Source organism: Heloderma suspectum, chromosome 3 (genome assembly GCF_057233095.1).
Source record: "Heloderma suspectum isolate Gila_16-S chromosome 3, 16-S_ref, whole genome shotgun sequence".
NCBI lineage: Eukaryota > Metazoa > Chordata > Lepidosauria > Squamata > Helodermatidae > Heloderma > Heloderma suspectum.
Window position 1 is genome coordinate 95,570,771 of NC_139460.1, and position 27,438 is coordinate 95,598,208.

The window sequence follows — 27,438 nt, forward strand, 5'->3', positions numbered from 1 at the left end:
CCACCCACAGTTGCCCACCCATGCTTTAAGAACTCTCAGATGGATACCAGTAAGAACTGGTGATTTGGGTTTTCAAAGTGTCAGTAAGTTCTACAACTTCATCTCTTGTCACGCCTATTTGCCTCAGTACCTCAGACTCCCTGAAAATTTCAGTTGCTGTACATCTTCTGCAGTGAAGACAAACAAGAAACAAATCATTTAGCATTTCTGCAATCCATCCTCCTATAACTCCCTTGTCATCCAAAGGTCCAACCACTGCTCAAGCAGCCGGATTGCTGCTTCAGATATATTTAAAGATGTTTTTATTGTTTGTCTTAATGTTATTAGTAATATACTCCTCAAAAACTTTTTTGCATCCTTTGCTTGCATTTCTTTTGCGCAAGGCTTTGTTCCTTTTTGTTCTCATTTGGGCAAAACTTCCATTTTTTGAAGGAAGCTTTCTTTTCTTGAATAACTTCCTTGACATTGTTCGTTAACCATGAGGTGACTTCTTGGATTTTGTGGTACATTTCCTGACCTGCAGTAAACATTCTAGCTGAGCTTCTATTACTGTGGTTTTGAGTAACTCCCCAAACATTCTGTAGAGATTGGACCCCTTTGACTTTCCATGTCAACTTCCTTTTTTGAGAGTCCCCTCATTTTTTACAAGTTTCTTCTTTTTAAAACAAATGTGAATATGCTGGGCCTGCTTGGCAATTTGTCTATTTACAAATGAATAAAGCACACAATCCTATGGCCACTAGACAGTGGCTAGACGGCCATAGGATTGGTCGGTTTCCAGGAACCAGCCTCAGAACCCATGCTCCAAGGTCAGTTCCCAGAGAACCGCCTCCGCGCCCCCTCCTAAAAGCAGCATGGAGCAGGGCAAAGGGGGGGGGCGTTCCTGGGGGCGGGGAGTGCGGAACTGCTGGTATGAGACTTCCTATGCATCATCTGGCCTGTCCACCCCATGCTCCGACATCCCGCAGCTAGACAGCCAAAATCAGCTATCTAGCTGCAAATGCAGGGCGGCTGGAGTGCAGAGGAGAGGATCCCCTCCACACTTCTCCTACCATGCATTGAATAGGTGGTCACCTCCAAGTTCAGAGGTGGCCGCCTATCCCAATAGGATTGCTTCCTAAATGTGATAGTACTGTGGTCACTGTTTCCAATCAGTTGAACAACATTCACATCTTGCACTAGGTCCTGGGCACCACTTCAAATTAAATCCAGGGTCACCTCCCCTCTGTTCGGTTCCTTGACCAACTGTTCTACAGGTAGTCCTTTAAGGCAGGCTTGGGGAACCTCTAGGCCATGGGAGTTCCCCATCTGTCTTGTCCAGACCCTGCCCCTTTCTCCAGTAAGGAAAAGCTCAGTAAGAACTTTTCTCTGCTGAGCTTGAAAAAGGCTCCCTTCTCAGCACTCAGCTGGGAAAAGCTCTTCTTGCCAGTCAGCTGATGATTGGAGACAAGAGCTTTTCCCTGCAGGGAGAGCAGGCAGAGCCTGGGGAGGAAGCTGCTGAGCGATTCAGTCCTGCAGCTTGTCTTGCAGAGGCTTCTCCTGCTTGCTTCTGAGTGGACATGCAGAGGCTTTTGCTTATTGTGAGTAGATATGAATTACCCAGCACTCTCAGTAAAACATCCCAAACAAGCCTCTGCATATCTACTCAGACACAAGCATGCGCATTATGTCTATTCACGTATAAGCAGGGCAAACCTCCACATATCCTGATCTCGGAAGCTAAGCAGGGTCAGCCCTGGTTAGTACTTGGATGGGAGACCGCTTGGGAACCAGGCTTCCTGCATTGGCTTCCTGCATTGAGCAGGGGGTAGGCCCCTTCCAACCCTATGATTCTATGATACTACTCAGACATAAGCAGGACAAGCCTCTGCAGGTAGGGGTGTGTGGAATACTCACCCCGTTCCGGTCAGCATTCCGCAGTGAGGCAGGGAGGTGATCCGTCCCTCCCCCCCCCCCCCGAATCCTCCCTGGCTGGCTCTGCTCCACGGCAAGGCCACGGAGCCGCCAGACTTCCGGCCACTGCCGGGCTGTGGCCTCAAATGGCATCTGCTACACCGGCCGCTATTTGCGTCCCTGCCAGGCCGTGATAGGCTATGTAAATACATACTTAGTCTATCACGGCTAAACCGGGATCGCAAATGGCATCCTGGGGGACGCCATTCACGGACATGGAGCAGCAGGCAGCAGCAGCCGGATCCAGACCTGCCAGAAGCAGGTAGGATCCAGTCCGCAGGGACTTCGCGGGGTGGCGGGGGGGAGCAGTCCGTTCTGCCACAGAATTCCTATCTGCAGGACAAGGCTCAGAAGGGAGCAGGACTGAATCACTCTGCAGCTTCCTCCCCTGGCGCCGTCTCCTCTGCCATGGAGGGAAAAGCTCCCATCTATGATTAGGAACTGATCCACCATAAATGCTCTCCCCTGCTAATTACTGAGACGGGGTCTTTGCTAAGCAGAGAAAAGCATTTATCACTGATCAGCTGCTGATCAGAGATAAGCGCTTTCCCTCCATGGAAGAGGCGGAGCCAGGGAAGAAGTTGTCTTCGATGGCCTTGTAGGCCCCTTCCAACCCTACTATTCTATGATTCTATGACCCCAACAGTCTTCCAGATAACCACGTGCATTGACTGGTAATATGTCATGGGTGGACATTGCAATCTGCCAGGAAGTGGACAAACTATTTAATATACAGGGGACTGACCCACAGACAGAACATGTTCTTAGGACTGTTAGACCCATTGGATGCCAAAGCAAACTGTTGGAAGAGACCCTTCTCACTCCTTCCCTGGAAATATAAGGGTTTTGTCTGACTAGGTAACCCCACTAGATTAGTTTAGACTGCCACAGATTTAACTGCTGCAATTAACAAAAAGTACTTCTAATTCCTGCATCAACTATACACACTGTGATAGACCCTTTAATACCCAAGAGGGCAAGAGACAATGACAGGATCAGTCTGTCCATGGTACATTATAGATAGGTAGGTTATTGAAATTAGTGCTGTAACACAGCTATGTGCAAACAATTATAGTCAGCTGATTTTCTGCTATGGCATGGGCAAGAGTATGTATATTTACAGCAGTTACCATGAAGGCTATTCTTATAGGCAGGAACTAGGCCCATACACAGAGGCTTTAAGACCGGTTGTATTACAGGTGTATCCATAACATACCCAAGTGGCTAGGAAAGCAGAATTGCACATAGCAGGAAGTAAGCTGTTGCAACCTTGCTTTGAAACATACAAGTGTAACACAAGGGTGTGGTACTAAGCAACCTTCCATCAGAAACTCTAATAACCAGCTAGATGAAGATCAGGGAATCTAGCAGGTTATATAATTTATCAGGTCATTTCTCAAAATATTTGTTTTAGCAGAGATTAGTATTGCCATATTATCAAATTGGAATCCTTGTATTAGTGTCCCCGTATTTTTCTCTTTTCCCATCAAGGCTCATAAAAAGCAGGGAAGGTCTCTGACCCACCACCACGTTCATCTCTTGCAGCAATACCTTTTATCTCAGGAAAGCACCTTAGAACATGAAAGATGTCATGTTCTTCCACTATTTGCTGCCTTTTCTTCATGCTTAACCTCGCTTAAAGGAATGCTGCAGAGCTCCACCATCTTCCTTGGCACCCTTGCAAGAACCAACCCTCCCCCCACTTTTCATTCAGCTTCTACAGTGGCACTGGCACAAGACAAAAGCAGCCTAGAATCTCCCCAAACTGTGAAAGCCCTCTCCCTTCTACTGCTCGTGCTATAGGTGCTGCTACGAGGGGAGGACCTACACAACTGGTATTCTCCTTTGCTCAGCAAAGCAGTTGGGGCAACAACAGGAGAGAAGCTTCCCTGTAAATTCTGTTTGCTAAGCAGTGGTCCAAACATTGGGTCTCTTCTCTCCCTCCACTACAAAGCAGGTTCTTTGAAGACAGACTTGGCCAGGAGCTAGACCAAAAAACATCTTCCACTTTCTCCCTAATGTTAGTCCCTCTCCTGCCCAGCTTTAGGCTTGGTTTTTAATTTGTTTGCAAGCCCAGCTGAAGACCGGAGTAAAGGAGTATTTGGTTGACACTGAAATTGCTGGGCTAAGCTTTCTCTCATATATAGTCCCAGAGCGTCAAGTGGGGTGCTGTAGATATGAAGCTGCCTCCATCTCCTTTCTTCCTGTACCAATGAAAGGCTTCACAGTGAAATCATAGATACCAAGAAACCTTCTTCCCCTTCGTTATTCTCCCCACTCATGCCATCTCCACTACACTGGTGGGTCAGTTCTCTTCTTTGAACATATGAGCTGCTTTATGCTTTACACTGGTTCATCTAGCTCAGTATTGTCAACACTGACTGGCAGCAGCTATCTAGGAGGTCTTTCCTAGCTCTACTTCTGGTAGGTGCCAGGAATTGAACCTGGGACCTTGTGCATACAAACAATATGCTCTACCACTGAGCTGTGGTCCTCTCCCTTAGTTGTAGCATAGGCCTAATGGAGATCCCACAACCTCCTAGGAAAAGGTCTATGGAGTGGGAAGATGGGGATTGCATTACCACAACAAACACTTGGCCTTGAGGGCTAGCCCTCGCCCCACAGGCACATCAGTTGGCAGACTTCCCTCAAGAAAGCTTTCATATAAACACTTTGTGGTGGGCCACCACCGAATGGGCCGCCTTGCAGCCACTTCAGTCAAGGGACCTAAGCAAGACAAAGGAAAGTTCTGCTAGCTATCCTCAAGGGTCCATCAAGCAGGGATGTGTGCTGGGCCCCCCAAGATCCCACTGCAATGTGAGCCCAGAATGACCAAGGCTTGGATGATGTCTTGCCTTCGATGCAGAGGACTAATCCATTTGTTTTCAACCCTGCTATAAGTACAAGTTGTTGCTGACAAGATGAGGGGGCAGTAGGCAGTTCAGGGATAGGCAGTTATAATCACAGCTGTTGTTGTAGAGACACTCATATGCCTTGGCCTGGCTGGCAGAGCTCCATTGGCAGCAGGCACCAAAATACAATCACCCCCACCCTGACCTTGGGAACCTTTAATCCCTGGGTACAGAGGTCCCTAGCTAGGCAGTGGTTGTACTAGCCACATGTGGAGCAAGGGTGTAGCAGCCACTGCTGCTGCATGGAGATCTGCAAGCCACCACCGGTATTCCAACCACAGCACAAACACATACAATGGCTGTCCCCAAAAAGCAACTACATGCAAGGTGATGCACTGTGAACCAGCATATGCAGGCTTGACTAACCCTTTCAGGATCTACTTCTCCATTCCAGGCCAGCCCAACCCAACGCTCATCCCCCCAGCCTTCTAAATGTAGCTTTACTTTCAACAGCTGCAATCTAGTACGCATTGCATAGTGAAAGTTGGATAGCAAAAACAGGACAAGTAGACAAGCCACTATATTACCTCTATACTACATGATTGCATGTTAGGAATTGCATTAACAGGCCAGAACAGCTAGCTTTCTGTTCTGTATTCTTGACAGCACTCAAGAAACCATTTTTCTGGAGTGGATTCTGCCAACTGTGCTTCATAATGCACTCCTTTCCAAACTGCACCATCACCTCTTATACCAAGAGCCTTTTACCAAGGTTTATTAGGACTTATCTTGTATTTTGTATCATTAGGATGTTATCGCCCACCTCAAAGTTCCATATTACATAGAACAAGCACACATTCAGGCGTAGACAGGCAATATGATGAAGCTTGCTTTCCTTCTCTATAGGGATATGGCAAGATGCAGTCTCCCAATCATGCACTGTGCCAACCAGGTATTCCAGGCTTAGACATTATAGCTAATTATGACAGATGGCAAACCATATCAAGAAATCCATTTGAAGTATGCCTCCTTCATAGGTATTCAGGTTGAAAGACCTGTGACATCTGAAAACCACTATTTTCATATAATATATAATATAATCTGCCATTTATCCTGTGGCGCCATGCAGAACAGATACGAAGGGCTACTATTCCATACACTTGAACATGTAACAGTCTCCAAGGAAAGCTAGGTTTGTGGTGGTGAATATGCTGAAGTCATTGCCCAATACTGCAATCAGCAATGCGTGTTACCAACACCGAACTGCCTTTCCTTTACCCAATGTACAAAAAAAACAAACTACGAAGTGTGCATTTCAACTTTTTATTTTATTAAAATTGAGAGTAATGCACAGCACATGCAGTGCTAGCATCTAAACTAATACAATAAGCAATTACTAAACCTAACAGTGACCCGACGTTCAAATATTTTATGCTCAGCAAGTTTAAACCCATTCTTTGCATATGATTGAATCCTTATCTGAACTGAAGTATATTGCTGACTGTAAAACTTGCTAAAATGCCATTGCTGAATGTACAAGTCACTGATTATGCCAATACAACAAAGAACCACATGTTTGAGGATTGCAATGTGCCAGACATTCACTGGAAAAAAAAACCACACAACTAAACAAAAACTCACGCAACAAACATCTGAGAATCTGGACACTTCACATCAGTGTTTTGAAGTGTTTCATTAATATCTTAAGACAAGTGTATCAAAACCTTGGCATGTTTAATTTTAAAGTTGCCAATTTTTGTTTTACTATCAGAAAGTTATGGCTACACCGCCAATGCCGGGTCTGCTTAATTTGACTTAAGAGTTTAATATGACTTAAACATTAAAAGCTCACACTACCCCGAAATATATAATTTCACGCATACGGTGACATTCAACATTCAAGTGCCAGTGTTTTTGTACTGTCTTTTGGTCAAGTTTCTTTAAACTTTCAAAGAATCACTTTTAGGCTTACAAAAATAAATATTTGTCAAAAATGTTCAATAAATATTACACAAAACTAGCAGCAAAAAGTATCTAGAAATCTGTCGTGTGCAAAGTTTTCTTCCCAACCATTATTCCCATGGTCCCAGTTTTAGAATCTAGTTCCTTCTCCTTAGACAAGCTGCGTTCAGTCTCCCAAGAGACAAAATAAGATTGGAAGTTAAGGACACGCACACAAGACATATAAAATTCTCTGAATGTGCAATAAAAGAAGTATTTTGTAAAAAGTTATGGGCAAAATGTACAAGGGCCTAAATCTAGACTAATTGAAATAGCACCATAACAAATGACCTCAAATACTGTCAAGTGCACCTACTTAAAGTTTAGAACAAGGCACAATACACTTGAAAAGATCTATTGCACTTTAGGAGATTTTGCTGTTGTCCTATGCCACTCAGATTAACAGTTGGTAACAGCTCTGGCCACAGACGTTAGCTCAGAGAAACTAAGTGGCAGAGGCATTTTACTGTTGGAAATACTTATCTTTGGCCAGATTCAGCATAACAGACTAAATACAATGGAAACCTATGCAACTAAAACTGACTAAAACTGCACTTGATAGCAGAATTGAAACCTTGTGCAGTTATGTACATTCCAACCTTTGTGATCTCAGAATTTGTTACTCTTCTGGAGCCATTTTACAAGTCTACAGTAAGCCAGTTAACACTTCAACGCAGCTTGAACAGAGTAATGTGAATCTGCATTAAAATAAAGCCTGCTGCATAATTCTTCCTGTTCATTCCCCCTTGACCAAAAAACATCAACACTAGCATGCGTTAAGACCAAAAAAATCAGTCAGGCCCTTAAAAAAGTGGGCCCATTACTGTTGTGGTCAGCCATTCTACCATTTCAATTTTATATGGCAGGCAATTTTGAAAAGTCTAAGTAGATGAATTCTCCTAAAAACTATTTCAAGTTCAGACCTTTAAACATTCCCTGTAATGTTCCGCCTCCATTTGGCCAGCTCACATTAATTATCTGCCTAAACACTGGAATTGCTGTTTACTTGCATTAACTTTTAAAACAGTGCTTGTATGTACATATCCATACATCACCTCATCATGACTGGAATGGCTTATTAAAGACTATCAGGTTCTAAGTACCTATCCAGGATAGAGTGAGCAAATCAACTTTAACTTTGTACAGTTTTGCCACATTAGAAACTAATTCCATTGATATGCTTCAAGATGTTTTATTTTTTCAAATCTGAGTATCAAAGCCCTAATGCAGGCCACTGCACAAGTTTTTTTTGTAGTATAAAGTGGATGAATCAATGATTCCTGTAAGTTGTATCACACCAGCGTGCCAAGGTTTGATTTTTTTTCAAGCCCAAGTTGAGTAATTTTGTCGAGACAATTGATAATCTTGGGCATTACTGAGCCAACAGGACATCAAAATAAAAAGTTGTCTAAAGTTAAAGGCACAGTACATTAACAAATGATCCTCAGTCACAAAATTATAAATACAGTCTGGGAGTGGGGGCAGGTGGGGGAGTTAATCCTGACTACAATGGAGTCTTTAAACCTTCGGAGTAGGGCTTCTGTTCCTTTCCTTCTTCTTGTGACCTTGAGCTCCCTCAAAAAAAATTCAGTGGAGAATCACAGCTGGTAATGTACTGCGAGTTCTTGAAGCTACACAAGGTATAGTCTGGCTAAGTTACATGTGGTTTCCATATTAGCTTGTTTGGTAAGAATCTGCAGCAAGCAGATCAGTTGCCCCACCAATCTACCCCCTGAGAGTTATAGTTTCCTCCATATCCATCACTGTTATAGAAGCCGCCATAGCCACCACCTATTAAGACAAAAGGTAGGAACAATTTATGACCAAGTGAATTTACCTTTACAATTTTTTTAAAAAAGAAATGTAAGAAAAAGCCTCTTGTTTTGGTATTATCTTTTCTCATCTCCCTCCCACTCCACCAGCAAAAACACAATATGAAAGATTCACCTCCAAATCCTCTGCTACCTCCATGGCTGCTGCCGCCGCTGCCGCCACCACCACTCCGTCCACTGCTTGCGCGGCTACTGCCAAAGCTACTGCTGCCAGTACTGCTACTTGTTCGATAATCTCTGGCACCAAATCCTCCACTGAAACGGCTAGAGGGAAATACAATAATATAAGTAGTGGCTAAAAGCTATGCTTCTTCCAGTAAGCTACTTAGGGCACAATCCTATGCATGTTTAGACAGAAAGAACCCCAGCATCTCCCCCACCTTGGCTTTTTTTTGGTCTAAACATGCATAGGATTGCAACCTTAGTGGGTTTTCTCTTTAGAAGCGCTTTTAAATGTTGTTACATCAGGAAATTCATATGCAAGTTGAACACCTTTGCTGGTTCTTCAACATCACTGGTTGCAAACTACCTACTCCTATATTTCTGCCCAAATGCCAAGGTCATCATGTGAAGCCATCTGGAGGCCCCTGCCTTCAGGGACTGGGGCAACTGGCAGCCTGATAAAGTGTTTTCTCAGCTGTGTTGCCCAATCTGCGGAATGTTCTCCCCAAGGAGCTCACCAAATACAATTTCGTATCTTCAGTGCCAGGTCTTTTACAAAAGGCCTGGGAAACATTTGTTACTGAAGTGAAGTATTACGTGGAAGGCAAGCTACTTGTTTTGAAAAGCAAATACTATTCTTCAGGGGGTAAAGAACAGATTAATTCAAGTTACCCTTTAGACCGCCCACGACTGCTTCCACCCTTGTGATGCTGCTCATATGCCATGTTTTCTAGCCAAGATGGTACTTCCTGTTTAGCTTCAACAAGGAGATCTAACAAGTCTTTTGTGATATTTATGTTCCTCTCATTGAAGAATGATGTAGCAAGACCTAAGGAAGACAGGCACAGCATTTTAAGGGAATACCAATGTTCAGGTGAGGAAATTAAAGAAGGAGTATGGCAGGAACATGTTCCTGGCTCTCAAAAAGCACACACTTTTATACAGCTGCAGTTGAGCTGTGAACTATGTTCAAGCCACTTGGAATAAAAACACTTGCTTTACAAGCTTAGCACCTTGTAAAGCAACGCCAGAGCCGTTTCCCTGCTGCACGCTTTGGGAGAGGGAGGAATAAAACTTCTGCTTTTGGAGGCACAATTCTTACAGTATGTCAAAATCTAAGGTATATTAATTCACAGGGACAGTAATATGCTACCAAATTCATACAGCATATGAAATTATGAGAGTATGAAAGCTTGGGACACACTTCACTTTTCATGCTGGATGCTTCAAAAAGTTTCTGGGTGAGAGCACAGTAAAGCTACCCAAACCCGGATTCCAGCAACTACCTAGACATCCAAATGTGCACATTTCTTTCCTTCTGTTCGCTACCTTACAGGGAACCTACAAGTTCCCTTGGTGCTTTTTTGCATTCCAGAGAAATCTTCCATTTGCCTTTCCCATCATGTCTTTGTTAGCCAGAGATCTTCTGCATAAAACAGTTCTATCCTAGTCAGCTTTCATTACCATTTTGCTGCAGCTTTTCACAGCCTCAATCAGACTGGTGGAGATATTGGCACCATGGCATACAGCACACCCTAGGGCTTGACTACTGTGAAAGTCTCATTAAGGTTTCAATTAGGTTTCAATTAATAGTCTTACCAAGATTCCCTACACGGCCTGTACGGCCAATGCGATGTACATATTCTTCTATGTCACTTGGCAAATCAAAATTTATGACATGTTTTACATTTGAGATATCCAGTCCTCTTGCTGCTACCTAAAGAAGAGTAAGTTCAGTCATCAGTTCCTGAAGTTCAGACTACAGCAACATAAAACGCCAAATTCACGTGTTTGCACAACCAGATGTATACTCACTGCAGTGGCAACCAAGATGGGACTTCTGCCTGAGCGAAACTGGTGCAGTGCTTCTTCTCTGTCTCGCTGAGAGCGATCACCATGGATACTTGTGCAAGCATATCCTTCATGGTACAGGAAATCCTCCAGAGAATCAGCCCCCTTTTTAGTCTCCACAAACACTAGAGTCAAGGAATCCTTGCCTATGTAAGCAAAGAGTCTAATTAGTAATGAATGCTGCATCTGTCAATATAGCACCACCAAGTGGTGCAAACTAGTATTTATGGTTGCAATAATAAAAAACAACAACAACTTTACTACGCAAGCTAACTGCATGCAGATTTAAATTAAAAATGCAAATATAGGAGAAAACAGGGAGGAAAAGTCTGAAGCTTTTCCTCCACCTAACATAGATTCTCATTACCTGAGCCATTAGAGTTGTGTTGGAATTCTCCCAAACAGTCTTTACCTGTGGCATTTAGGAGGTCAAGCAGAAATGACCGTTTGTCTAACTCTTCCACCCACACTACTTTCTGTGTGATGTTCTCAGATGTAGAGCCAACTCTGCCAACAGCCAGAAAGATATATTCCTCCAAGAAGTCACGAGCAAGCATCTAAAAAACAACAACCAACACATGATTCAGCAACCTGGTTTGCATGATTAAACAGTCCACCATGGATTGTTTTAAGGCACAGTAGGCTGCTTCGCATGCTGGCCAGATCTGCATATTCAACACCTGGCTTGTTGTGCTGTGTGAACCCAGGGGCCCTGGGTTGTGACAAGGTCGTTTAAGCCTCCCATAACCTACAGTCCCCAGGTTCGCATGGTATGACAAGCCACAGTCGGGTGTTGAATATTCAAAATGGCTGCCTACCAGCAATGCAGCCCACCATGGCTTATTTAGCGCCACTATCTTATTTAAGCCAGGGTGGGCTATTCGATTGTATGAACCAGCCCAATACAAGGGACACCCAAATGATGAATCTACCCCCATTAAGTTTACCTATTGCTACGAACTTCCATGAGTATACAAATTAGGGACACGTTTCTCACCACATTTTGAGCTAGAGTTCTTCAGGGGAAAAACTGTTCAAGTAGAACTCTGCTTATTACTTCTGTTCTGGAAATTTTGATTAGTAGCTACATCTTGACCACATACAGTTACTTCCTCTTTCAACACACTAGAGGTGGTGATGGTCATTCTTACTGGCAGCTAGACAACAATGCACAACTTTACAAGACAGAATACCTGGATTTCCTTTGGAAAAGTAGCACTGAACATCATAGTCTGACGGACACCCTTGGGTGGCATAGTGTCTTGCTCAACAATACGGCGAATCTGTGGTTCAAACCCCATGTCAAGCATACGATCAGCTTCATCCAATACCAAGTATCTGGAAGGTATTAAGAGACCACATCAGGATATCAAGGGCTTCATATTAATAAGCTGCAATCAAGACCAAATGCTATTAATACTGCAAGGTTTATCATGCATATGTTAAGCCATTTCACTTACTTGCAAAAGTCTAGTCCAATCTTTCCTCTCTCCATCATATCTACAAGACGACCTGGAGTTGCCACAAGCAAGTGGCAGCCACGTTCCAAGTCACGTATCTGCTGACCAATGTCAGCACCCCCATATACAACACAAGGACGAACTTTGGAACGGTATGCAAACTATGGGAACAAGATTAAGAATGTTAAGAGTCTGAGGTGCTCTGAACATTCTGCTAGCAACTTCCCAGAACCACACAATATTTACCTTTCTGGCTTCTTCATAAATCTGCACTGCCAACTCTCTTGTGGGAGCCAAAACTAATGAGATTGGGTATTGCTTACGACGTCCATACCTTCCATTTTCCTGCAACAGTAGATACCTATTACCAGCTGGAAAATAAATTGCTATTGGATTTCTCAACATAAATCTTCTACACAAATGACTTTTCTATCCTGCTCTTCCCAAAAGGAGTTCAAAGACTTTTATATATGGTTCTGGGTGATCTCCAATCCTGAACCACTCAGGGCCAAACCTCTTCACTTAAGCAGTAGGAACCACATGCTGTGCCATTCTCTGTAGCTACTAACATCATGGCCACCCTAGCAAAGCTACTCTGTCAAGATCTTTGCCTCCTGAGACTAGGTCAAAGATCCTGAGACCTGTCTTCTCCTGGACATAACCTATAGGGGATGCCTCCTCATACCAAAGAGGGAAACTGCCTACAACTGAAACTGGACTGTGATACTTTGAGTAGCTATTTTTGTACTGAACTCAAGTTTTGATATGGAAACCTATTTGTTGGCACCAAAAGAATGTGATTTTAGTCTTCTCTTATGAGTATCTTTATACCTATGCTCTCAAATAGTAGTGCTTTACTCCCACAATTAAAGTTCTTCACTTTTGTACTACACATGCTACCAACAGTTAGAATTGGCAATGCAGACAGTATAGAAGTGAAGTACTTATAGGTGGGGGAAACCACAGAAGTGGTCTATATATTTTAGATATAAACTTGCCTTCATAGCTCTCAGGGCATCACCCGGGCCATCTGTATATATCTGACTCAATATGGGCAGAAGAAATGCAGCAGTTTTCCCAGACCCTAAAAGGAAAGACATTTTACTCTAGACAGCAGTCCAAAATGTACTTTATTTCCTTAAAACCAACTCTAGCATTACGTGTATCTTCCAAAGTAGGATGTGATAGCTGTCCCCATTTCACGTTACTTTGGAACAGGCAGAAGGTATTTTTATTCCTAATATATAACATGCCTTGTCAAGGTAGTGACTCCAGCATAACCTGGACACTACCCATAGTGGAATGGCATATCTCTCATTTGCACAACACACACACACACACACACACACAGCATCCTGAGAAATACTTTCAGGGAACAGCATTTTCCATCCATACTGATTTTGTCCCTCACCATCTACATTTTTATTTATTTCATTTCTATATTACCCAATACCCAAGCGATAACCAATAGCAGGGTACTACTTCAGAACAGAATTTGTTCTGCAGACATTCTAAATAAAAGATTACACATTTTATACAGCAGCTCTTTCATGCTCACTAGCTTTACATTTAGATCAATGCTCTTTCCAGGAAAACTTGCTGCTATAAAGCAAGACCACAAGTTCAATCAGTATAATAACTGCACCAACACATATCAGTTATACCTGTCTGGGCACAAGCCATCAAGTCTCTCTTGTCTTTGATGATAGGGATAGCGTACTTTTGCACCGGAGTAGGTCGAGTGTAGCGGGTGAGCTCAATGTTCCCCATGATGATTTCCCCCATGTCAACATCGCTGAACTGCAAAGTATTTAAAGTTATTAAAAAGCAGCCTTGCAAATTAACCTAAAAAGTTGCTAGCCTGCTTTTTACTCTAAGAGGGCCTGGCAGAGAATGGACAGACCACCCCCCTTTGTGAGACCCTCTTAGGAGCAAAGACTAGTAAACATCATGCAGGGGACTGCTAGAGGAGCCAAAGCACCTTCCTGCCTCCTCCACCAGCCTTGGTTGGTTCTTACGCTAGATGCACAGGCAGCAGCTTACCCTCAACTACGGCCAACATGGGAACGCAGCAAACTGCTGGAGGAGGAACAGAGCACTCCATGCTACCTCTAGTAGCCCCTTCCCACCCACCCCATGCTGGACACAGAAGAGGCAAATGCCCTTCTGCACACTCAGCATAGAAACACAGTGGGCTGCCAGAAGAGGGACAATACTCTGTTCCTCCTCCAGTAGCCTGCTCACTCATCTGGATGAAATTCCTTGTTACCTAAGGCAACCAGGCAAGTGGGTAAAAATAAGCCTATTAGAAGGAATAGGTGGTACAGGGCACATTTTCTCAGAATGTGCTTTATTCAACTCAAGTCTATACACTTCTTTAGCTTGAACAGTAGAGACTAACTAGCAGACCTGGCTGAAGAAGTGTGCCATAAGTACGCAATGCGGCATTGTCACAAGAATCACATAATGCATTCAGTATAAAAATTGTACCTTTAACCCAAATGCAAATATATTCAGTGATGCAACATGTAGCTGTACGCAGATCTGCAATAGCCAAAGCTATTAAGTTGATATGCTGCCAATTCCAAATGTGTTCTTACCAGACAATTCTACATAAGCCATTCTTTTGTTCTGAGGGTCGTCTAGGGTATTGCTACTCTCAATTAACATTTCTCCTAATGTTTCTACCCTCTCAATGGCTTGTCTTAAATAAGATCTCACTCTCTAGAATTTTAACTACCACCCCCAGGTAGTAAAGACATGCCCAGTTCTCAATTCCTGAACTTACCAATACTGCCATTGAGTATCATATAATCAGAGACCAGCACATCAGATATGGGCTATTTTCTATGATTAAGCCTGCTTTACTGCAACTCTAGGATCAAGAAACTATTTTTACTATGTAAGTTGTGCTTGGGACTAGTATTTTTGTTAGGGTTAATAATGTTTAATTTTAAACAGACGTTCATATACATGGATCTGCTCTGGCATGATTCAGCAATAGTAATTTAGGAATATGTAATATAGAACAGTCTTACTTAGTATTCTAGCAGAAGTGACCAACTAAATGCACCATTAAACAGAGGAAATACTTACACTTTCAATGTGTGGAGGGCAGTTGTTGCCTGTTGCTTCAACTGGAATGTCATCATATTTTTCAAAATTAATGCCAGTATTTCCACCAGCAAACAGCTCCCTAGAATGGAAATGGATAACATACTATCATATAGTACTGAATACTTGATTTACAGACTGTCAGATGCCACAATGGTTGATACTCACTGTTCCATACGTTCACTTGGTGGAAGTGGTTTGGACCAGTCATCTTCATCACTTTTATCAGACCAACGGCTGTTTCCACCACGCTCAAATCTGCCAAAGGCACTCCTATCACCACGACTGCTAATACCATCCATGTCACTGCCTCTTCCACCACGGTCATCAAACCTAACATGAGGTTACATTAAGATCAGCTTTCGTTACAATTTCTGTGATATGTTAAACACATCATTAAAGCTGCATCCCTGATAGGCAGTTTCAAAATATTCCTTGGCATGATTAAGCTTTTCACCTCCTGCCACAGCTACCCATTTCCTCAAGTCTCTCGACTTCCCCTTATGGAGATTATACTATGCCAACTAGTTCAATTGAATAACTGATGTACACTTGAGGTATGCAGACAGAATAACAGTAAAACTCCAGCCAAATAAGGAGGACTTTAATTGTTTAGGCTGCATTTAACCCCATCTTGGGAACTGGACTATTACTTAATTCCCCCACTGCTCTTAGCATTGTGGTTAAGAGTGTTGGACTGAGACCAGCCATTAAATTCACTGGGTGACCTTGGGCCAGTTGTTCTCTATTAAGGCTAACCTCCCCCTCCTCACACACGCACTCACTCCAAGTGTCCCTGCCTGTGGCCCTTTAAAAATAGGGAAAGCACAAGGCTGGAATAGCAACATGGTGCTTTTTCCATCTGGAGAAGGAACTGCTGAACTGCTACCACTAGACTCAGGCTCATGCCAAACTACAGAGCTGCTCTAGACTGTAGTCTACCTGCCTTTCCACTGGAGCTTCCTTTCTCAAGAGGGAGCAAATAGGTTAATGTTAAAAGGCACACATTATTCTGCTATGTGAATTGGAGTTTTAGAAACTACAGTGAGCAGTTAGAGCTTTCTTCCCATTTATCAGAGTATGCATAAAAATGGATGTGTTGCAGTCAATGCAAGCCTAACAGGTACAAAATAGGTGCTGAATATTAGCCAGAAAGAGCAATTTTACTTAATTCTTTTTTTAAAAAAGTACTGATCAGTTGTTTGTGGACAGCCTCCAAGAGTCTTACCCAGCAATTTAATAGTTGCTTATTCGTGTCCACACTTTAACCTGAGTAGTGTTAATAAGTAAAACAAGTTGCTCCAAGTAACATATAACATGACATAACATAAAATGTCATACCATTTTTAAAAGTCTTAACTTTTTAAAATAGGACAATGATTCAGAGCCAATATTATTCATCCAAATGTTTTTTTTAAAGTACAAAAGCTTGCTTAAAGTACAGCAACATGTTTGCAGACGTGTATGTACTCTTATCACATGCCCTAAATCAGATGTCTAACCTCAGTCAAAAGAGCTAGTTGAATTTCTAGAGAGTGGAATGAACTGGAGTTAACTAGTGTTGCTGTTTTGTTTTACTGAGAAAGGAGCCAAGATTTTACCTTCCTCTTGAGCCATTGCCACGGTCAGCAAAGAAGCTTGATTTTCCCGATCCACGTTCACTTCTTGCACCAAAGCTACTGTATGCATCCCTGTCTCTGCCAGCATTCCATCCGCCATCAAATCCTAGAAGCAATGCAATCACAGATTAAATGCTTGTGTAGTGGCTTACAGTGAAGTCAGAGTCAACCTAAGAATCACAGGCATCACCATGAAGGTGTCTCAGTAAGTAGCAACCAGTCTTCCAAGAGTAATCCTCTAATACTTTATCATACATTTTATTCAAGGCAAGACACTAGGATGCAGCATTGTACTGCCAATACCACAAGGTGGCGTAGACTGTAAATACCTGATAGAAATTAGTAATGTAGTAAATGCAGCAACTGCTGATCCTCAAGCTGCAGTGAACTCCAAAGAGCAGAGTCTAGTTACATCCAATGGAGGACTCTGCATACCTTCGTGCCTATGGCACAGCACTAACGTGCAACCATTAGGCAACCCTTACCAAACCATTTCTAAAATCTGAAATATGAAAATTAATGATGCAATTCCAAAAGGTCAATCTAGTTTTGATTTATAATTTGACTCAGGACAAAATTTGCAACATGGGCTGAAAATGGGATGTCTGTTTCCATTAATATGCCCACGTGTACACTGAAGCCAGTAAAATGAAATAGCAAGTGGTGAAAAGACTTGGAAAATGTTTGTGTTCGCTGACATGCAAGATCTGCAGTTGGTGGTAATGGGCATAATTAGGCTATTGAGCAAGAAACTACACTATTTTTAAAGACACTCATATGGGCATAGGTGGGCAACTTGTGACCCCCCAGATGTTTTGACTTGCAACTTCCATCACCCCTAGCCAGCATAGCCATTGGCAAGGGATGATGTACATTATAGGCCAAAACTTTGGAACGTCCACAAGTTGCCCACCCCTCATATTAGATTTGGACAAAGTTCTGGCTCCAGAATTCTAAGAGATTATCCTACAGTAGCCGTTGCTATGACTAAGCCTCAATAGTCCCCACTGAAATCGCTAAGAGGAATGAACACTAATTCTATAGCCTATCTGTTTAGGAAAAAGCAGGTCTATAAATGCTGCTCGATAATCAGGAAGTCACCTGAATTCCGTAAGTACCATCAACTTGATGCTACTATACTCTGACCTAAGCTCTGTAGAAAGGAGTTAGCTTTGATCACTCCTACGAAGAGCAGTGGACACTAGCTGTGTTGGATGAAGGGTGACAGGTCCCCACGCCCACCTCTGTCATCACGTCCAGATCCTCCTCTGGATCCAAACACACCGCGATCACGATCGTAGCCATTCATCCGGCTGTCACGATCATATCCATTCACATAGCCATTACCTCCACGAGAGTCCCAGCTGGGGGAATCTTTAGCAGAGAATAAAAAGTTAAACAATTAACGGATAAAACGTCACTTGCGCTAGCAAATAGTTTTTGCAAGCTTCACAGCACTAGTGTGACTTTTGCTGCCAGAAATTTACATCAAGGGCACCTTCCTTGGGAAAAAGAAGGGCAGCCTTGGGCCCAAATTCTTGATAAGAAATGAAAGCTTTCACTTGATCAGGATGCTGCTTTAGTGTTGATAAAAGCTGCAAACTAAGTTTACAGATAGTTATGCATTTCATGAAGCCAAGAGTTTTCAAAGAAAGCGAATGCAATGGTTTGTATGTGTTATTAGTTTTCTGCACCAACACTTGCTGCCATGCTGTAAGCAGAAGCATCTCCTAAAGAAACCTAATCAAACAGTTTGAAGCAGGCTTCAAGATTATGAGCTAAGCTCAGTAGAATATATGATTTATTAAGCATACAGCTATTAATGGCATAATTATAGTAGGCAGAGTTATGTGCATTGTTTGGATTCCAAATCCAGTTTCCTAGCACAAACAACTTACAGAATACAGAACTGAAGTTTGCAGTTGCCACTATAAACATAATGGAAGAATGTTTGAGAAAATCTAGCCAGAAGTTATAGCCATTTGGTTTGTTTAATGGTTTCAAAATGTATGACAAGTTCCAGTGGTGTAGGTATGTAAGGCTGTTGTAGGCAACACAAAGTCCTATGACATCTTAAAGGCTAACTAATATGGGGGCATAAGCTTCCATGGGCCAGCACATGCAATGATATGTAAGACTAGAAATGAAGGGCTCAAAAAAAAGCAGAATGATCATGGAAGAAAAAAGTTCTTTCCTGTCCCCTCAAGGGCTTTCCACACCCCACAATCAAAAAGAAAAGAGCAAGTTTGGGGAACATTGCCTCCTGGACTAATCTGGTGGGTTGTATGACATCAAGGGAATAGCTCCCCCACTGAATCCCACCCATTTTCCCTCACTGCCTCTTATCAGCATGAAAAGAGGGACCCAGCTGGTGCTTGGAGGAGCATTTCCTCTAAGCACCAGTCAACGTGGGTGCCTCCTTCATGCACTATTCCAACTGGGCCATCAAGTGGCATGCGAAGAGAAAGGACTTGGACAGCAGCTGCAGGAACTCCTGCAAGCACCAGCAGCACTTAGCACATTGTGCCCCAAACAAGGGCAATTCTCTCCCCTCCTTCCTCCCCAAGCCCCTGTAGCCTCCAGGCCAGCAGGTAGGCTTGGGGAGTGGACAGGGTCCGTGGAGGGAGCCCAAGTCTCCAGAGGCTGTAGGTTCTCCATCTCTGATGCAAGACTAATCTACAGCACCAGGATATTATAATCTCTGTAAATATATACAACTCAAATCCAATTCTGTGCAGCTAGACTTTATTTAGGGGAGTTGGAAACTATTTGAAAGGGGGGCTGTTGCATACAGTGGATCATCCTACTGTCAACTCAGAAATACAGTTTTTCAGTATTGTTTCTTCTGTTTTCATATAATGCTGACTGGAGACTATTTATGCCCAAATAGCAAATATTCTGTTTACTACAATGTTTGATAGTTTCTTTCCTGCCTATTTTCCCAACAGGCAAAAATCAATGTGTGTTTGATACTTTTAAGAGCCACAACAGCTTACAGCTCCATCTCTAGTACTGTGTCTGTTTGTAATTGTTGGAGTAAACCAAAGGCGTTCATCTTTTTGAAGGCAATAAGCACCACTGCATATACTACTTTATACATAAAGCATTATTATGTAGTTAAATCAGTAAAGTCAGAACCAATAAATTAAGTATTGCATAAATTTCCGTTTGGGATTTAGAAGTGATTCTTTCTCCATGGCTTCAACATTTCTGGCAATTGGATCTCCACATCTGATTAAGTTGACTCTATCCCTTGGAAGCATAATGCATCTGTTAGTTTTCAAGGTGCCACAGAACACTACTTTTTAAAACCTGTCACAAGTTCTACTAGATAATCTTGATGAAACTATTCCATGGCCCCTAAATCTTTCATGTACTTAACTGATCTATAAGCAGCTAAAACGCTTATAGTAAAGAATATGAAAAACAGTAATAAGTGACCTGTTGAAGAGTGACTTTGAAATATTTGGCACATCATGTTCATGTGTAATTTTATAGCAGTTATATGAACGTGCTTGGGGAAAGTTTGTACAAACATTTATAGGAAGAGGGAAGTTTATACTTTTGGAACAGAAAAATACATGTGTAGTTAGAATATGTGCTACCATCATTGCTATGAGAAAAATATATTGTATCAGGTTATTAAGTTACCCAGTATCTAAACCCTAAATCCAGGCAACGTGGCATCTATCATACCCACACTACCAGCAAGGATTGCATGCTATTTGGCTTTATCATATAGCTGTAAAAATATCCTAGTGTTAGCCATTGCAAACTTTTAAAGAAACTAGCATGGACAAGTTTCAGGTGGCTTGTTGGCCAGCTAATCTGATGCTGTGTTTAAATACACAGACGATCCCCACCTTGTTTCCCAAAAACTGGATTTTGGCACATGCTATGACTGAACAAGTCTAATACAGAAGGACTGTTAGAGCCACAGAACAGTGAAACAAGACTTTTTAAGCATGTCCAGGTAGAACTGAAGTTGCTGTTTCTCCAATGCCTACTTTATCTTAGACACACTAAGCCAGTATTCAAATCAATCCTCTAAAAGTTAAATTGTAGGCAAAGAAGGCATGCCTGACTATATGCTTGAAGGAAAAGCTCACACTGTTAGTTGACTGCAAAGTACTGCTATGCAGTATGCTTAGAAGCATGCTCCCAAATGACAAACTTTTAAGATCGCTCCAGCCTGACACCAACTTACAGCTTCTTGGTGGTGGTGTTGAATTGGAATAGTAGTTTGCTGTATAGTTATAGGCACTGCCTGCTGCAAAAGAGCCATGAAAACTCCCAGCATTATAATTCAGTTCAACATATACGTACTATAAAATTTATTCAACCTGTAGATTTTACTGAAACAGTGTATCAGTGTGAAGATCAGTATTTGCTAGGTTTCTACAAACACCAGCTTACCTCTGGCAGCGAGACTGACCCACATTTGGACGCAGAAGGACAAGAACAGTCTCTTACTTCCTGTGGCCAAAATGGGAGAGACCAAGTCCCTCTCCCAAATCCGCTGGCATGGGCAAAACACTTGGGGGAGAGAAGTTGGCCTCTCAGCAGGCTGGGATACCCTCAGGAGGACCAAGAAATTGCTACCACCTCCAAACATGTCCCAGCCCACACTGAAGCTGACCCTTTTCCTCAGGCAAGGGTAGTGTACTTCACTAACCTGGTGATAAGCCACTCTGAAGTGGCAAGAATTTCTATGGCTGCTTCAAAGTGCCTTCACCCAGACCTAGATGAGCAAATGTCTCTCACGGGAAGGGCAGTGTAAGGATCTGTCCTCACTTTGCTGTATGCTTCTAGCACAAGACAGACTGTTCCTCTGCGTCCCCTTAGTTCTCTAGAAGGCCAAGGTCACTTACATTACATTGACTTGGAAGGATACTCAGAAAAACGATTTTGCTACCTATATGTGCTCCAGCCTAGTCTTTAAGCAAGCCTTCCCCAACATGGTGCCCTCCAGATATTTTGGACAACTTCCACTGGCATAACCAGTAGGCATAGGTGACAGGAGATATGCCCTCCAGACTATCTGGATTGCCACACCACGGAAAGGTTGATTTACGGTATTATAATACCCTGATGAAGGGGAAGAACTGTCCTCTCACACATGCCAGAGGAAGGGGGAAGAGCATCTGTGGACCCTTGTTACCAGGCACAACGAAAAGACTAAGTAGAGTTGTATTGTTGAGTTACAGAAATGGCAATTAAAAAAATAACTATGAATCTGAAGTTTTAAAAATATGTGATTCTGACCTTTAAGCTTGCATTAAAAGTTTGATGTAGATGAATGAGACTGGGATATTTAGTAGCCAGGAACACAACTGGAGCGTTCCATGCCACTCCCAGTGCAATACAGTGGCCGCAGTCAACTTCTCCTATCAGACAGTAAGTTCCAGATTAAGTGCAATATGTATGCGCAACTGTAGCTTGGGGTTTGCTACACTTTCAACAATGACAGCAGTATGTAAACATAAAACTTACATGACAGTAAGATTTGTACATTCCTTCTCCCTCCCAAATCCAGTAACATTTCTAAATTGATTCACTAAACTATGGAGAAGATCCACATCTCAGGTACACCAACACGTTTTGCAAGCATAAAGTTCTATCTGTGGAACCATCAGTTAAAACATCTCTGGCAGCAAGGCAGGAGGGAAAGACCTCTATGAAGTCTGAGCTGCTGCAAGGCAAACAATATTGGTCCAGATGGACTAGCTACCTGATGCTAAGGCAGCTGTATGTTTGTACTGCAACCGCATTACAGTTACACTCTTCAATAAGTCCATCAAAATATTAAATATCTTAATGGATTAGTTCTTGGCTTTTAATCATGAAGCTGACTGGAGTGCAAATATTGTAAAACCACAATTGTAATGCAAGTAAACAGTGTTCTAAAGCGCACTACCTGCCCCACAGAAGCAAGAAATGGCAGCAGGTCATCAAGCAGGGGGATGGAAAGAACAGAAAATAAGAAGGATCTGGCCTTGACCACAGCTTTCATTAAAGACATTTCCTTATTAACTGCTAGAGAACAACCATTTATGTTACTAGCTCATTCTCAAATTGAACTCCCGTGTCAAGTTCTTGATAATTCCAGTTTAGCTATGTCTTTCCATACTAGAATGAGTGCTAGTCTATAAGACTATCAATACTTTCAAAAGGAGCAATCAGCTATCTTCTGCTGCTCCACTGCAAGCGGTGGGTTTCCTCTGTAACAGACTGCAGTTACTTAAGAAATGTTGCTGCTCAACCTGGACACTACCCATCGATCACCAGCTTACTGTAACTTACCTAGTTACATTTGAACATGAATCTTCTCTTCCCCTCCCCCATTGTGGAAAGAGGGAGTCTAATTTTTGCCACAGATATCCAAGTGTTAGCATGCAACTTACCTGCATTTTTAAGAACTTCCCATACTCCTACAAGCATAGGTGCTCATATTTCTAAGCCCTAGTACAAAATCTCTATTCATATACCAACAAACATACCCTGCTTCGAAGCTTCTCTATTCCGCAAGTGAGGAGGAATGTACCGGCCTTCTGAAAGTTACAGAAAAAATGCTTGTTAAGTTTCAGCAAAACTGTTAAGACCAAGTTTCTATCCCACAAGATCTGCTGCACTTTAGGGCTTCATAATCTTTGTATTTTCCTTAAGCACTTCATGACTGGAACCAGGTGAGTGTAGCACCTACTTGCCATCAAGACATATAAAGACATGGAGCAGAGTAGGTAACATGATAGTCCTTTATATAATTACAGTTATCACTCAAATGTGTTACTGCCTTGCTGTTAAGAACACATACATGTTCCATTTCAGCGAACAATACACCTCAGTAATACTACAGTATACTCACTGAACCCCATTAATTCCACCATGCCTCAAGAAAATTATGCAAGAATACAATGTAACTTTGGAACTCACACCTCATTCCTACAACTAAAGAGGTTTGCTTAATATGTTAACGAAAAAGGGAACATTTCTTTGGAAGACAAGTTTTCTTTCTAGATAAGAATCCTTGAGCAATGTAATTAAATCAAATATGAATTAGAGTTAGTAGTCCGATACTTCTCAAAACAGTGGGCTGTATCCAATGTTAGTCTAACTTAAACCCCCTAAACTTAAATTCATTTCAATGCATCTACTTTAAGCAGTACTAACATTGAATCCAAGCCAGTGATACCACGATGCCATGTATTTGCTCTCTCAATTATCAAAACATGCTAAGCTTTTTATAGTTGTGTGCTGGAACATGTTAACAATGAACGTTATCTACTAGCTTTAACAAGATGCTTCTTTTCTGAATTATATACTTACTTGCTGTACCTCCTCCACTCTGAGAGTCTGAGGAATTCAAGTCTAGACCAGCAAACTTAAAAAAATACACAAAAAAGTAGTCATTTAGTACTGTTCATATAAAACATTTAAGTGACAGCTGTAATACAATTAAATATTGAATTTTAATCATATTTGCATGCAAGAACAGCAGGCCTAAAGCAAAAGAAAGCACTTTTGTTTAGATCATTACGCATGCTGTAGCATGCACCTATCAACTTGATTACCCATATCAGAAAAACACACTTAGCCTTCCCATCCCGCCCCCACAAAAAATTGCTCCTAGTAGTTACACTCCATGACACCTTTGGACTGCAGATGTTTTGGATTACAACTCCCACAATTCCTGATCATTGGCCTTTCTGGCTGGAGCTCATGGGAGCTGCAGCCCCAAACATCTGGATGGCTTCAGATTGCCTACCCCTTGTAATAAGCAGCGTTGAAGACTGCAGCAGTCACACCAACTTTTCTTAGGAAACGCTGGGCAAGGGATGGATTGCCATCTCGGCCTTATGCACAGAAGAGCAACCTTCGATCAAAGGCACCACAGCATGATGAAGGCAGGCGAGGACTGGACGCCAAGCGACCCCCCCCACCACCCGTTTAATGGCCGCAGCAGCGCAGGCCAACCTGTACTGCGGCGCGCGCGGGGGCCTGCGCTTTTGCTGGCAGCCGCAAATCCGGCCGCGAAAGCGTCACGTGGCTCCTTCTTCCCTTTCCCGGCCGGCTCCGTGACCTACTTCGAGAGCCGGCTCTAGTGCAGCGCCGCTCGGAACGCATCCGGCAACGCTCGCCTGCCCCGAGTGGAGCAAATGGGTGGTCGTCGGGAAGGAGTAAAATTCACGGGATTGAGGAGAGGCGATGGATTAACAATCCGGCCTCCGAAGCGGGTCAACACCCTCCCTCCCCTCCTTGTTCTTCCTTCATGGACCGCGAGGACAAAGGAGCCGGAAACGCGCGCGAGCGCGACATTTCGGGAGGGGGGCGAAAGCAGCAGCGCCATTGTGGTCCCAGCTCCCCTTCTCGTCCCCCTCCCCCCAGGCGAGGGGAACCGCGCACGCGCCTCCCCCGCCAGCCACCCCCTTTCTCTCTCTCTCTCCCCCCCTCCCGCTTCGTCATACGCACAATGGCCGCCGTTGTCCCCCGCCCGCTGCTATTCTCAGGCGCCGCCACCAGGGGGCCCGGCAGATGTAGCAGTCGCCACAGCCGCACAAAGCCTCGGGAGCAGGCCAAGCCTGTCTCACCGGCCCGGCGTCGCTTCACCCGGGCTGCCCTTCACTCTCCGGCTCCCCCCACCTTTTTCTCCCTCATCGGTTGTCCCCTCCCGCCGGAGCCTTCGCCCAAGAAGGATTTCGGGCCCGGGGAGCCGCTGAGGCGGCCTCCACAAAAGGAACTGCGTCACAGTTAAATGCGCCACCAGAAGGCCGGCAGAAAAACCGGGGCGAGGAGAAAGGAGGGGGGGAGAAACAGAAGTGTGTGTCAGAAGGACAAGGATCGCATCACGGGCCCCGGGGAGGCCCCGATACCAGGCCGCTCAGCGCCGGGGAGGGGAGAAGCGAGCATCTCGCTATTCCAGGCCCACCCGCCTCCCTTTCCTTCGACGAGGCCCCTCACCTGCTGATCTAGACCGAGGGCATTTTCCACTGCCACATGACTCATAACGAGAGATCGTCTCGGGAGGTCCCGCTCCGCGCAGAGAAATTCGGATTCACCAGACGTAGAACTAGCCTCAGCTCCTGCAGCTCCCTCTCCTTCGCCTCGGAATCGCTTCTCTAACTGAAACCCCCCCGGTTCGGCCTGGGCCCTTATATATTCCTCCGCCCCCACGCAGCCGCCGTGCTGACTTCAGCGCGCAAACCACGCCCCTTCTTCCTCCTCTCAATCCCCTCCCCCCACCTCTGCTTGCAGCAAAAGGTATCGCGGGGAGAACTCTCCGCTCCGCATAAAGAGGTGGGGGGAGGGCGAAGAAATCCCAAGGCTACCGCGAGAACTAGGCAGGCTGCGGACTCCTCCCGATTCAGGAGGCTCTAGATACTATCGCGAGGTTTCCTTACACAATGTTTACAGCGCTGTTCACGCGAGATTTCCCCCACCTACTTGCCTCCCCCTCCCCCCGTTTTCGTTTCGTAAAAGCTCTGGCGACTCAACCCCCCTCCCTTTCCTCCAAGATCTCGCGAGATTTCTGGCCAAATTAGTCTGGCGCCGCAACAGAAAGGGTCTCCCTAGGTCACGTGAGCATCCTTGTTCGGTCTCGCCGCCATTTTAAGTTGTGTGCAGGTCTTGGCTGCTGAAGTGGCGCAGCTTTGGGACGGGAAAAGGGAGTCAGAGGGTGGTGGAGGGAATTAGTGTATGACGGCCTAAAGCGGCTAAGCCGCGGCCTATGTCCTGAGGATTGCGGGAAGCAGTATGAGAGTGCGTGACTCTCATACTGTCATGGCGGCGTGGCGTGACTCGCTTCTGGCCCGTGTGTGACCTAAAGAGAGGTAGCCTGGCAACGAGTAGGGTGGGCAGCAACCCCTCCCGCTGCCCTATGGCGGCCCCACAGAAGCACCGAACAATAAGTACGCGGTGGTCCTTGGCTCAGTGCCTGCTCCCTCCGTTCCTTGTGACCCATAAAAATAGGTTTACTATCTCGTCTCTTCTCCCCGCCCCCCGCGCCCTTTTATGGCCGCCGCCTTCTGCCATTTTCATTTGCCTGATCGTCAGAAGAGCTTCCCCTCCACGGAAGGGGTTGCTTTCGGCAAGAAAGATAAAGAGGCGGCCTCCCCTCCTACTTCACAACAGAGAGGAACCCCAGTTGATGCATAGGGATGATGCTCTATCAGTGTGGGACACACATTGGACCTGCATTAGCATAAAGATTCATAAAACAGATGCTGTACCTAATAAATATAGGCACATGTGAAGAGGATATACAGCTTTGGGTGTCAGAACGGCTATGGTTTCTTCCATCAGTAGGCAAATACACTTATAGTCACACATACACCGGCACAGAAAAGGCCAGTGTCCAAGTCCAAAATTCGGCATCCGCATGCTGCTCAAAGTGAGGCAAAACCTGGTTATCAGGAAGGTAGTTTCAAAGCCACAAATCACATAGAAACCCCTCCTCCCTGCCATCAAAGATTCAGCCTTTCTTTACAAGATACTTTACTTGGTTCTCTGGTTATCCACTTCAGCAGTGTTTCCTAACCATCTTAAGTCTGTGGATGGCTAATGGCTTGTGCAAGGGGAATGAAAATATTTGATTTGA

The 27,438-nt window shown here is 43.9% G+C and overlaps 1 protein-coding gene across 6 annotated transcripts; it reads right to left on the minus strand.

Annotated features, from left to right (window-relative positions):
* Positions 1-6,113: 6,113 nt before the first annotated feature.
* DDX3X (DEAD-box helicase 3 X-linked) lies at positions 6,114-25,972 on the minus strand. 6 transcript variants are annotated; one of them, XM_084843906.1, is made up of 19 exons: positions 25,803-25,972; positions 24,171-24,225; positions 23,345-23,395; positions 21,052-21,114; positions 18,087-18,218; positions 16,827-16,950; positions 15,394-15,558; positions 15,208-15,307; positions 13,776-13,911; positions 13,110-13,195; positions 12,358-12,456; positions 12,112-12,272; positions 11,845-11,989; positions 11,064-11,208; positions 10,616-10,797; positions 10,400-10,517; positions 9,473-9,629; positions 8,754-8,902; positions 6,114-8,597 (listed from the first exon to the last, which is right to left on the minus strand). In XM_084843906.1, exons 1-19 carry the CDS (start codon positions 25,845-25,847, stop codon positions 8,515-8,517), a joined length of 2,196 nt encoding a protein of 731 aa, XP_084700032.1. In that variant the 5' UTR covers positions 25,848-25,972; the 3' UTR covers positions 6,114-8,514. The 6 variants fall into 6 exon arrangements, with proteins under 6 accessions (XP_084700032.1, XP_084700031.1, XP_084700028.1 ...); XM_084843905.1 differs by having other exon boundaries at positions 11,019-11,208; XM_084843902.1 differs by lacking the exon at positions 21,052-21,114 and having other exon boundaries at positions 6,115-8,597.
* Positions 25,973-27,438: the final 1,466 nt, after the last annotated feature.